Genomic DNA, 13,602 nt, shown 5'->3' on the forward strand with positions numbered 1-13,602 from the left:
TTTGTGTAATTGGACCATTGCCTCAAAAATGTGCGTTAAATTTGTTTTTATATACAGTTGTGGTCTAAAGTTTACATACACCTTGCAAAATCTGCAAAATGATAATTATTTTACCAAAATCAGAGGGATCATACAAAATGCATGTTATTTTTTATTTGTATTTGTATCTGAATAAGATATTCCACATAAAAGATGTTTACATATAGTCCACGAGAGAAAAATAATAGTTGAATTTATAACAATGACACCGTTCAAAAGTTTACATACACTTGATTCTTAATACTATGTTGTAACCTGAATGAGTTTTGTTTGTTTAGTTAAAGTTGTTCATAAGTCCCTTGTTTGTCCTAAACAGTTTAACTGCCCACTATTCTTCAGAAAAATCCTTCAGGTCCAACAAATTCTTTGGATTTTCAGCATTTTTGTGGATTTGCAACAACGACTGTGTGATTTTGAAATCCATCTTTTCACACTGAGGACAACTGAGGGACTCATATGCAACCTATTACAGAAGGTTCAGACACTCACTGATGCTCCAGAAGGAAAAACAATGGGGGTGAAAACTTTTGAACAGAATGAAGATGTGTACATTTTCCCTATTTTGCCTAAATATCAGATTTTTCTTTCATTTAGTTTCCCAGAAGACAAAATAAGTTAAATTTATATTGATCTTCAAATTGAAAAAGTTTTCACCCCAGCTCTTAACGCGTTTTGTTCTGGAGCATTAGTGAGTGTCCGAACCTTCTGCATATGCATATGAGTCCCTCAGTTGTCCTCACTGTAAAAACTGTTGAAAAACCAAAAAAACCAAAGACCTGAAAGATTTTTCTGAAGAACAGCGGGCAGTTTAACTGTTCAGGACAAACAAGAGACTCATTTCTTACAAAAAAAAAAAAACAAAAAAACAATACAAACAACAACAGCAGTGAATCATTCGAGTAACACAGTTTTAGGAATCAAGTGTATGTAAAATTTTGAACAGGGTCATTCTTTATAAATTCAACCATTATTTTAATACTTCTCTTGTAGACTATATGTAAATGTCTTTTATGTGAAATATCTTATTCAGGTCAGTACTAAATACCTCTTATTTCAAGGTGTATGTATACACTTAAACGTCAACTGCATATAGTGCTTCAGTGAATGTACAAAGAAGAACGAATATGTTCTTTCATCATTGTTTAAATAGTTAGAGTCATTGAAAATACACCTTTTAACAACTAGATTCTTCTTGTAATGGAGCTTTTGTTGTCTGAAGAATATCATTGTCCACTAGATGGCAGCATAACTCCAGTTAGAATGATCCACTACGTTGCTCGTTTGTTTCTTGTAGCGTGAATAGGTTTATTGATTAATTTTTTATCTTTCCTTTATTTGTAGACACTGTTTACCCAAGGTATATATATATGCTATATATATTTAAATATATTAATTATATATCCGACATTCTATTCATGAATTCTCCAATATCAAAGCCGAGTGATCAAACAAAAATTTCCACACGATGCAATCGCCACTCTCCATTTTATTCAAAACTATATTTAACACACAACATCCGTATGCTCTTTATTCTATAGTTCTACTCACCCATTTTGCTTTTTATGGACTTGACAGGAAATATACAGCAACGTAAAAAAACTAAGCACTTTAAAAAAGGCAAAGAAAGATCACAGTTTCCAGCTGAGTACTTGTGAATCCAACCTGTGTCTATAGCGTGTTTTCAGTTTTCAAAACGACTCAGTTCTGTATGTCATTGCAACCGTAGGACTGTAAACATTCAGTCCGTTTTCCTACAATTAATACTCAGTAGCAGCTACATATTATTTCTATTTATCATTAATGTTAGCAAATGGAAATAAAAAGGGTCAGTGGATGAACTGTAGCAAAATAGAAAACAATAAAAAAAATCTCAAACACAAGTATGTGTGTGCTCAGTTAAGATTAGTTGTGTGGAGCTGCTGAGAAAACGCAAATATCTGCTGTAATAGCTGCTGGAACACTCCACATTAAGATGTATAAAGCAGCTTTCAAAGCTAAACATAATTTTCTCTTGATATTTACAGTTTGATATATTTCATACTCCACCTTTATATATGGAGCCCAACAGTTTATAATCTTGGAATCCTGCCCATGTTATACTCAACCTGGCATAAACAAAATGTAATGAACTTCTGATGAATAATTTACTGACATTCGTTTCTGCTTAAAATCAGTCCCATGTACATTCATGACCCTGTTCGTTTTAACGCTTGTATTATAGCCTGTTTGACAACATACCAATACCTTCCACATAAATTCACATTATTAAAATAACGAAAAAGCAATACAAAATGTGATTATTATGTATTTTTGTCAAGGTAAAACTCTCCTGCCAAATCAAATTAACAATCGTTATGACCTGGAGACAGGAGACAAAGCACAAAAACAAAATTACAGTAAAAGGTCAAATGAAGTTTGAAAATGAAATATTCAAATAACAAACCTAAACATACATATACAACGACCTCCAAAAGTTTTGGACACTTAGGTAACACTTCAAAAATGTATGAATGTCATCGCATTGATAGCAAAATATCAAACTTTGAGAAGCTTCTCTCAAAACTGCCTTCACCTTTTTAGTCATTTATATGAATGCATAAAGTTAAGTCTACTTCATATACCTAATTATGAACATTATTCAAAGTTTGACAACCAGAAAGTGTCCAAATACTTTTTGTTTTGCTTAAACAGCGTGTTTGTACTATATTACGTTACAGTAAATGCCATTTAGTTTGATATTTTCTCATTTAAAGCAATGAAACTCATACATTTGTAAGTGTATCTTAAGTGTTCATATATTTTAAGGGCCTTTGTACATATACAAACGCAAACACACAAAAAATCCTTGGTTGGGGGTTGAATACGCAGCCTCTACATCTTGGTCTCGCTGTCTGGCGGTTTCTCGTTCTCATAATCATTCTCCTGAGGGATCATCTGATATGGTTTCTTCACTTCGTTCTCTTCCAGCACCGAGCTCCCCAACTCCACATCGCCGCTCTGAAGCTCATCTTTGGACAGGAACTCTATGATTCCAGCTCCTATAGAGTCTCCCAGGACGTTAGTTGTTGTGCGCAGCCGATCCCTGTAAAGAAATCCATTTATTGAGACAGTAAATATCGGCAATACTCGTTTAGTCGTCAAAAAGTTTCCTACTTTCATCTCAGTTTTCATCCTAGTTTAAAAAGAGGCTCTTTTAGCTGTGTAACTTGTGGGGATCTATCTGGAATGATTAATTTGGCCAACCTAATTACGTTTCTATGTTAAAACCAATTGAATTACATGAAATTCACTGGAAAAAAATGGAGCAAGTCTCATGGGAACATATCAAAGTGTGTCACCTGGGTTGATAATGGGAAAAAAATGAAGGGAGTCCCAAATAAGAGGGAGGATGAAGTGCCAAACGCAGTCACTTCAATAAAAGATTATTTTTTTTTAACTTCAGTAAATATTATAAGTATTGTATTTGCTCAAATCAAGATTGTCTAAACGGTCACTCACAGGAACCAATCAACTGCAATGATAAGGGTGATGTCATCGGTTGGGAGTCCGACAGAGGTCAGCACAATCACCATCGTGACCAGGCCAGCCTGAGGGATTCCTGCTGCGCCGATACTTGCAGCAGTGGCTGTGATGCTGTATTATTAAAAAGAATATCAATAAGACTCAAAAACTTCATTCTTGTTTTCTCAATGAATTATTTACACTACCAGTCAAAAGTTTTTGAACAGTAAGATTTTTAATGTTTTTTAAAGAAGTCTCTTCTGCTCACCAAGCCTGCATTTATTTGATTCAGAGTACAGCAAAAACAATAACATTTTGAAATATTTTTACTATTTAAAATAACCGTTTTCTATTTGAATACATTTTAAAATGTAATTTTTTCCTGTGATTTCAAAGCTGAATTGTTAGCATTATTACTCACATGATCCTTCAGAAATCATTCTAATATTCTGAATTGCTACTCAAAAAACTATTATTATTTTTATTATTATGTTTTTGAAAACAGAGTAGAATTTTTTTCAGGTTTCTTGGATGAATAGAAAGCTCAGAAGAACTATGGAAGTCCGTTTCCACCACAAAATAAAAGTAAAAAAAAATAAAATATATATATATATATATATATAATTTTTCTCAGAACTGTGAGATATAAACTCGCAATTGCGAGTTATAAAGTCCAGTTATGAGGAGAAAAAAAGGCTGATATGTTCACAGAATTGTGAGTTTATAACTCACAATTCTGACTTCATTTCTTAGAATTGCGAGTTTATATCTCGGAATTCTGACTTTGTAATTTGCAATTGTGAGTTTATATCTTACAATTCTAAGAAAAAAAGTCAGAATTGTGACATAAGTCCAGTGGTGGAAACAGGCTTCCATAAAAGAGCAGCATTTATCTGAAACAGAAATCTTTTGCAACATTATAAAAGTCTTTATTATCACTTTTGATCCATTTAAAGCATCCTTGCTAAATAAAAGTATTAATTTCTATAATTTCTCCCCCCCCCAAATTATACAAACTAATCTTTCGAATGGCATAGTGTATAATGTTACAAAAGCTTTTTATTTCAGATAAATGTTGAACTTTGGATATTTCTATTCATCAAAGAATCCTGAAAAAATGTACTCAACTGTTTTAAATATTGATAATAATCGACTGAAATTCAGCTTTGAAATCCCAGGAATAAATTCAACTTTAAAATATATTCAAATAGAAAACAGTTATTTTAAATAGTAAAAATATTTCAAACTTGTACTGTTTTTGCTGTACCTCAGATCAAATAAATACAGGCTTGGTGAGCAGAAGAGACTTTTTCAATAAGCATAAAAAACCTTACAGCTCAAAAACTTTTGACTGGTAGTGTATATTTCAAAATGACCCACCTAATGGTTATGATCTGCCCGAAGTTCATTTCCATGTTGTTAACCTGTGCAATAAAGATGGCTGCCAGGGCCTCATACAGCGCTGTTCCATCCATGTTAATCGTTGCTCCAACCGGCAGCACGAATCGAGTCACACGTTTGTCGACTTTGTTATTCTCCTCAAGGCATCTGAAGGTAACTGGAAGAGTGGCTGAGCTGGGAGAGAAATAAAAAATATGAAAAAGTGAAATGAAAGCAAAATATTCCTGGTTTTGGCACCTTGACAATGTCGACTTACCTGGAAGAGGTGCCGAGAGCCGTGATGAGGGCCTGAATCAAACCCGTGATGAAGATGAAAGGGTTTTTCCGAGTGATGACGAAGTACAAAGTTGGTAGAATGATCATGCCGTGTATCATGAGGCCGATTATGACTGTTATCGTATACATGCCGAGCTGACCGCCCATTTCAGTGATGTCATCCATCTCCACGATTTTTCCAGCAATCAGAAAGAGGATACCAATAGGTGCATACCTGCGAATAAGATATGTTTGTTTTTTTATTATGGTTTTGAAATTATAATGGTTAATATTTGCATATACACCATCATTCAAAAGTTTAAGCGCTTTAAGATTTTTTAAATGTATTTAAAGCTCAAAGGTTGCATTTATCTGAAAAATAACAGTAAAAACAGTAATGTTCTGAAATATTATTACAATTTAAAATAAGCATTTTCTATTTGTATGTATGTTAAAATTGAATTTGTTTACTTTATGGAAAAGCTGAATTTTCAGCATCATTGCACCAGTCTTCAGAGTCACATGATTCTGCAGAAATCATATGCTGATTTGTTGTTCAAGAGACATTTCTTCTTATTATTAAAGTTGAAAACAGTAGACTATCAAACAGTATAAAAGAAGCTGAATAAAATTCAGAGGCATCACTTGTTAATAAGGTTTCCCAAAATGTCAATGAATCACACATGAGGATGAAAAAGGGGTCATGAAAAAGGGTCACAGAAAATGAGAGCACAGGGCACATTTCTGTCCAGACAAACGGGAAACTCATCTATTTTTATAGTCAGGTGAAATTATGATGAGGCGCTTCTGTGATGAATTATGATGAATGACTTTTTGTAAGTTCCTTACATGACAAGAAATAAACATTTTGTTAGTCTTGAGGTTGATTTTTGTTGTTCGAAACAAAACGGAAATTCCAATAAATAAACACCAAAAAATTCGAATAAACATTATGGTTTTGAAATTATAAAGGTTAATATTTACATATACACTATCATTCAAAAGTTTAATGCTTTTGAAAAAAGAGCTCACCAATTTATCTGATAAAAATACAGTAAAAACTGTAATATTGTAAAATATTATTACAATTTAAAACAACCATTTTCTATTTGAAAATATCTTAAAATATAATTTTATTCCTCTGATGCGATGCTGAATTTTCAGGACCATTACTCCAGTTTTCAAAGTCACATGATCCTTCAGAAATCATCCTCACATGCTAAATAGGTGCTCATGAACATTTCTTATTATTATCTATGTTGAAAACAGTTGTTCTGCTTAATATTTTTAAGAAAACCATGATACATTTTCAGGATGATATTTTTTGGTGTTTTTTTTAAGTGTTAGGATAGCAGAATTAAGAGTTGGAAAACACTTGATAAAATGTTATGCTCACTTTTGAAGTTTATTCTAAACTCGTATGTTTAAAATAAAAAAATAATACTATAAAACTTGCCTTAGGCTACATTAACACAGTTTTTACTCTTTTTTTTTATCTCTACTTTTTAAACATTTTTTTTCTGTTTGTGTCTGGAATCACTCACCACATAATAATAGCAACAAGTCGCATGATGGCCTCGTTGAGGGAGTCGAAGAAGTCTCTGAGAGCCTGTCCCTGTTCTTTCATATTCCCAATGATCAAGCCAAAGCACATTGAAAAAACCACCAGCCCGAGGGCATTAACCCCACTCGTGGTGCCTGGGAGAGGGATCACTTCTTCTTTGGCAATCTCCTGGGTGGCGTTAGTTAGGTTGAATATCGAATCATTCACAATCACCTTCACGTGAACGATCCTCTTGCCATATTGTGTCTTGAACTACAGAAGGAAGAAGAGAAGAAGGGACATAGTTTTAGAAAACGAACACGAATCTGATCAATTTGAAGTGGCAAGATTTAGATGTGGATTTCTAGAAACGTTTTCCACAGAAAGACTCTTTTCAATATGTCTGAAATATGTTTTTTTTTTTTTTTTTTTTTTTAGATCTGGTTGACTACAGGGTGTCCCCGCGGAGTGTGTCCGGACAGACTGTGAGCCTCTGTCAGACTCTTGAGTGTCATTGTCTGGGCATTTCTGTCCCGTTATATCCAACTGTGGCACCATTACAGCTTTGCCAAAGCTCTCAGCCGGTCCAAACACAGCTGTGGGTCAAACTCAAGCCAGACTCTCAAACGCTAAATGGAAAATGTCTGTTTCTTACATGCTAAATCAACTAGCTTGGGCCAGCAGTAGGAGAAATGAAACGTTGTCAAGACTTGTGAGCAGTATTGGTGTGATTATAAATTCAAGGCATCCCAGCAAAACATATTGGAACCAAGAGTGATAAATTATAAGTTTTTGTCCTTTGAGATGTCATGAAGTCTCATCAAGTCTAATGATAAATTGATTTCCTGCTGAACAGTGGCACCATTTGGAATTTCACCCCAAACTGCTCTTGAACTTCTTGAACCTTCAAAATGTTAAATATCTATGAGAGTCTTTAATATTCAGTATTTAACTTTGATTTTTCAAATAAGTGGTTAATAGTTAAGGAATGACATTGAATAACCCAATAAAACTTCTTCTTTTTTTTACTTCTACCATGGTGCACCACACATTTTTGTACATTGAAAATTGTTTATTGTATTTTGATTATTATTTTAAATAAATTTATTATTTATTTTTTGTGAAGAAACAACATTGTGGGACATTATATCGGAGAATTTCTTTTAGATGTTCTTGTGTCATTTTAGTACAAAAAAAAAAAAAAAAATGCATTTTTGTTTTTAGTAATGAATATTTTAAGCAAGAAAATTGTAACTTTTTTTTACCATTGCTTTCATTATGTGCGCAACAAAGGGATAGTATTGTATTGTATTTTTATTCAAATAAATGATTTATTTTTTTGCAAAGAAACAACATTGTGTGACACTGAAACAATTACAGAGCCAAATTTAATATTGGAGAATTTCTTTTAGATGTTCCTGTCTCATTTATTCCTTAGTACATTTTAAGTATAAATAAATAAAATAAAAATTAAAAATTAAAAATTTAAAAATTTAAAAAAATAAAATAAAATAAAATTTAGTGTTTAGTAATAAAGATTTTAGGCTAAACAAATGCAACTTTTTTAACCATTGCTTTCATAATGTGTGCTACAGAGAAAGTGTATTTTATTTAATTTTTATGATTATTATTTTATTACATTTATTATTTATTTTTGGCTAAGAAACAACTTTGTGTGACAGTGAAACAATTACAGAGCCACATTTAATATTGGAGATTTTTTTTAGATCATCTTGTCATTAATTCTAAAATACCTTTTTTTAAATAAAATAAAATAAAATAAAATAAAATGTATAAAATAAAATAAAATAAAATAAAGTAAAATGTTTTTAAGTTTTTAGTAATGAAGATTTTAGGAAAGAAAATATATTTATTTTTTATTTTATTTTTTATCATTGCTTTCATAATGTATGCAATGGAGAGATAGTATTTCATTTTATTTTTATGATTATTATTTTAAAATATTTTATTTCATTTATTTTTTTTGTGAAGAAACAACATTGTGTGACAGTGAAACAATTATAGAGCCACACGTAATATTGGAGAATTTCTTTTAGATCATCTTGTCATTAATGTCATTAATTCTTGAATACCTTTTTAGTATAAAATAAAATAAAATAAAATAAATTTCTCTTTTTAGTAATAAAGATTTTAGGCAAGAAAATATATTAATTTTTATTTTATTTTTACCATTGCTTACATAATGTGTGCAATGGAGAGATTAATTAATTTTTTTTTTTTTTTAAGAAACAACATTGTGTGTCAGTTAAACAATTATACAGAGCCACAATTAATATTGAATAATTTCTTTTAGATCTTCTTATGTCATTAAATCTTAAATACCTTTTAAAAATAAAACAAAATCATTTTTGTTTTTAGTAATGAAGATTTTAGGCAAGATTTTTTTTTTTTTTTTGCTTTCATAATGTGTGCAACAAAGAGATTTTACAAAGTATTTGTAAGCCACATTTAATATTGGAGAATTTCTTTTAGATCATCTTGTCATTAATGCCAATATTTCTTAAATACCTTTTTAGTATAAATAAAATAAAACAAAATAAAATGTTTTTAGTAATGAAGATTTTAGGCAAGAAAATATATTTAATTGTATTTTATTATTTACCATTGCTTTCATAATGTGTGCAATGGAGATATAGTATTCCATTTTATTTTTATGATTATTATTTTAAATAAATGTATTATTTATTTTTTGCAAAGAAACAACAGTGTGTGACAGTAAAACAATTACGGAGCCACATTTAATATTGGATCATTTCTTTTAGATGTTCTTGTGTAATAAATTCTTAAATACCATTAAAATAAAATAAAATAAAATAAAATAAAATAAAATATTGTTCTGAGTTGATAATCAATCATATTTAAGGCAAGAAATTTTTAACTTTTTTTTTTTTTTTGCTTACATATTTTATGCAACTTAGATACAGTATTTAATAGATCTTCATGATTATCTAGGATTGTATAAAAAATTGGAATTTTGAATAACAGAATCAAGTGAAAAACATACCTGTTGAGTGCAGGCCTGAACCAGATTAGGAGGAAACATGTTTCTGCAAAAGAGTTCATATAATAAATAAAGATTCATATTAGCATTTTGTAGAAACAGACGGAGTACACCTGTCCATTACCTGATGAGGTCCAGGAAGGCATCAGCTGGGCTGACCTGCTCGATCTTCTGCTGTTTAGTGAATTCATCCCGCGAGCCTTTGCCCGGGTGGATAATCAAAACCATAATGATGCCGATAAACACAGCAATGAAAGTGGTGGTCATATAGTAGATAACAGCACGCATGCCCATCTTCCCAGAAGCGCGACTGTCCAACGCTGCCATGCCTAGACAGAATGAATTAGAATTTAGCATTTTTTTGTTAACAATAAAACAAATACACTTGCAAAAAAGATCCTGTACCAATATTTTAATACAAAAATCTCACCAGACAAAGACTGGTGGTGGTGGCGAATAACAGACTTCCTGACTTAACCTTCATCGTTTGACTTTAAACGTCTCTTAGGATTAATTGCAATCATTGCAGGAGTCAATGAAGCAAAAAGACTTTGCCAAAACAAATTAAGTTTTGAATTTTGAACAACTCAGGGGCTTTTCTGCAGCCCTGATCCCCAGAGCAAAAAGAGAAAGCAGCCATTGTTTGGTCCTCTCGTCTTCCTGGGGGCCCAAACTTCAGCATCTTTTAAAGTTCGGCCTCTCACTTCACAATTTCCTCTGTTCATACTCAATCTCTCTCTCTCTCTCTCTCTCTCTCTCTCTCCCTTGATCAGCACTCGTTCATCTCTCTTTCTCTCAGACAGGCCTGGGAAATTCCTCCACCTGCCCGTGTTTCAGCGGTCAAGCCACCCTCTCTATGTCTCCACAGCAACAGCAAACAGTCTCCCAATGCACTTGTATCAAACTAAAGAAATGACTCATGTTGTGCAGTCACAAAGAAGTGAATAAACAAAACAGCCCCCCTTACACCCAAGTGTGCCACGATTATCGAACAAAAAAGCCAATAAATATTAATAGTAATTGTAATTTTATTTAATGTTATATAATAATATAATTTGTATAGGTATATTTAAAATATGAGTTTGAAGGAAGTGCTCTCATTCCTTTATTTGTGTGAAGTGAAGCAGCAGGGGTGGGTTGGGCTGAACTCGTCTTTACAACCTCTGCCTCATTCTCACTGCCACTTTTAATAGAAGCACAAAGAGGTCACTGTCTACAAATCCGAAAATGGAGCCCAGCGTAATGCTATGCTTCTCAGAGGAACAGCTGTAACAGCCGTCTCATTGAATTGCTACTAATTTTGATTAACTGATGAAATCTGAAGAAAAAAACATTGCAACTCTATTGCTGTTCTATCAGCTTTATGTTTTAAACTTATACACTACCAGTCAAAAGTTTTTGAACAGTAAGATTTTTATTTAAGATGTTTTTAAAGTCTCTTCTGCTCACCAAGCCTGCATTTATTTGATCCAAAGTCCACCAAAAACAGCAAAAATGTAAAATATTTTTACTATTTAAAATAGCTGTTTTCTATTTGAATATATTTTAAAACGTTATTTAATCCTGTGATTTCAAAGCTGAATTTTTAGCATCATCACTCCAGTCACATGATCCTTCAGAAATCATTCTAATATTTTGATTTACTGCTTAAAAAAACATTTATTATTATTATTATCTTGAAAACAGCTGAGTATATTTTTTTCAGATTTCTTTGATGAATAGAACGTTTAGAAGAACAGCATTTATCTGAAATAGAAATCTTTTGTAACATTATAAATGTCTTTATCATCACTTTTGATTAATTTAATGTAATGATGCTAAAAATTGAGCTTTGATTACAGGAATAAATTACATTTTAAAATATATTCAAATTAAAATCAGTTATTTTTAAATAGTAAAAATATTTTAAAATTTTTTGCTGTACTTTGAATCAAATAAATGCAGGCTTGGTGAGCAGAATAGACTTCAAATAAATTCAAAATCTTACTGTTCCAAAACTTTTGACTGGTGGTGCACATTGTCCCATTAATTCTTGAGCTGCTTGTTCTTTGTGTTGCCATTAATTGGCCATTAATTTCCTTCCTTTCCATGCTTCCTTTCATCCCTTTTCTCTTTCACATCCTATAGAATTAATTAAAAAGTCCAGCCACTCCCACAATTCCGAATTCACGTCATTCTCACATTCTCATTCGATGAATGACTTTTTTACTATGTCTTCACACGTACTGTTTTGCCCTTTTTCTGTCAATAAAATTCACAGGGCATGGGACAACATTTTTATAGGTGGTTCCCATCAGCCTAGACTCAATTAGCAGCTAGACTATTTGGGATCTCATTGGATGCTCTTAATCATATGTTCCTAGTTGCTCCTCCCCTTTCACTACTATACTTTCCATTACGCGTTAAGGTTTTCATTTAAGTTAAGACTAAAGACTTAAGTTCCCAGTTTTTGAGATTTTTTAAGAGATGAGTAATAAATTATATTTAGATTTTAGTAATGATTTTAGGCAAGGAAATGTATTTATTTATTTATTTATTATTGCTTTCATAATGTGTGCAACTGAGTTTGTATTTGATACAAGTGTTAAGATTTTCAGTTTGCATGCTACATTTCAGGATTTAAAAAAATGAAAACATTTAAATATCATACCTGTAATCAAACTTGAGACAAGAAGTGGAAGCACCAGCATCTGCAGCATACGCATCAATAGTTCACCAGGAAAGGAGAAATACTTCACTTCTCTGTATGACATTTTATATGACCTCAGACCAAAACCCAGAATGATACCTGAAAAAAGTAAATAAAAACACTTCAGATGCACAGAAGGCATCCATTGTCAAAGTGGTAGGTTGGTAGGTTCGACAGTAGCTTTAGATGATTAATACTTGAAAACATCCTGAGTAAATGTAATTTTGCTCAACCAGGTGCACTGACCAAAGACCACGGCTCCTATGGTAAAGAGTACAAAAGCATTTTTTCTCAGAAAGGTCTTCACGTCATCTTTAGTGATGTCCTCCACTTTCTTCCTCGCCTTTAGGGAACGCAGGTGAATCCCCTCTCGGAACTGCTGCACGCGGTTGCGCGACCGTGGCTTCTCCCCAGTGCTTTTGGTCATGCTGGCGGTGTCAGATCAAGCTAACTAGGCTGAACCGGTGACCCAAAAGAGACTCTACACAAGAAGAAGAGAAAATGAGACAAACTCTATCTAGCACACCCACTGATCTAAATCCCAAATCCTCGAGTTAAAATAGAAAAGGAAAGAAAACAAAAAATACTGGAAAACCAATGGCAATTAACTTAATTAATAAGCACAAATAATTATAAGCATTTTTTTTAAATATATGATATCTGCAAGTAAATTCCATGTAAATGAAAGCTTTTTTATTAATGAGATAAAACCCTATATATAGTATAATATATAAGTGTGTATATATATATATATATATATATATATATATATATATATATAATGTATAATATATATATATATAAAATTGCATATGTTATATTGTTTAAATATACATATTAAATATATAATTTAAAATACATTTAAATAAATTATATGTTAAATGCAATTACATTTCATGATAAAATTTATACAAAATTATATATGTTACATGCAATTAATTTCATGTACATTTAAGCTTTTGTCTACTGTAATTATATATATATAATTGCATATGTTATATTGTTTAAAAAATATAGATATATACAATTAAAATGCAATTAATTGCATGAAAATTTAAACTTTTTCTACTATATTTTTTATTTTATTATTTTTTATATATAATTGCATGTTATATACAGTTAAAATGCAATTAAAATTATGTTACATGCAAT

General features: G+C 31.6%; 1 protein-coding gene across 1 annotated transcript in view; it reads right to left on the bottom strand.

Annotated features, from left to right (window-relative positions):
* Positions 1–1,505: 1,505 nt before the first annotated feature.
* The window catches only part of slc1a3b (solute carrier family 1 member 3b), a 13,061-nt gene continuing 964 nt past the window's right edge, over positions 1,506–13,602 (bottom strand). Inside the window, exons 2-10 of the mRNA XM_073829462.1 lie at positions 12,697–12,931; positions 12,412–12,549; positions 9,886–10,090; positions 9,765–9,807; positions 6,741–7,012; positions 5,198–5,431; positions 4,921–5,115; positions 3,538–3,672; positions 1,506–3,121 (exon numbers count right to left, since the gene is read on the bottom strand). Of these exons, the coding sequence (XP_073685563.1) occupies positions 2,911–3,121; positions 3,538–3,672; positions 4,921–5,115; positions 5,198–5,431; positions 6,741–7,012; positions 9,765–9,807; positions 9,886–10,090; positions 12,412–12,549; positions 12,697–12,877 (1,614 nt within the window). The 5' untranslated portion in view covers positions 12,878–12,931 and the 3' untranslated portion in view covers positions 1,506–2,910. The remainder of the gene's footprint in view (positions 3,122–3,537; positions 3,673–4,920; positions 5,116–5,197; positions 5,432–6,740; positions 7,013–9,764; positions 9,808–9,885; positions 10,091–12,411; positions 12,550–12,696; positions 12,932–13,602) is intronic.

The sequence above is a fragment of the Garra rufa genome, chromosome 23 (assembly GCF_049309525.1).
Source record: "Garra rufa chromosome 23, GarRuf1.0, whole genome shotgun sequence".
Classification (NCBI taxonomy): Eukaryota; Metazoa; Chordata; class Actinopteri; order Cypriniformes; family Cyprinidae; genus Garra; species Garra rufa.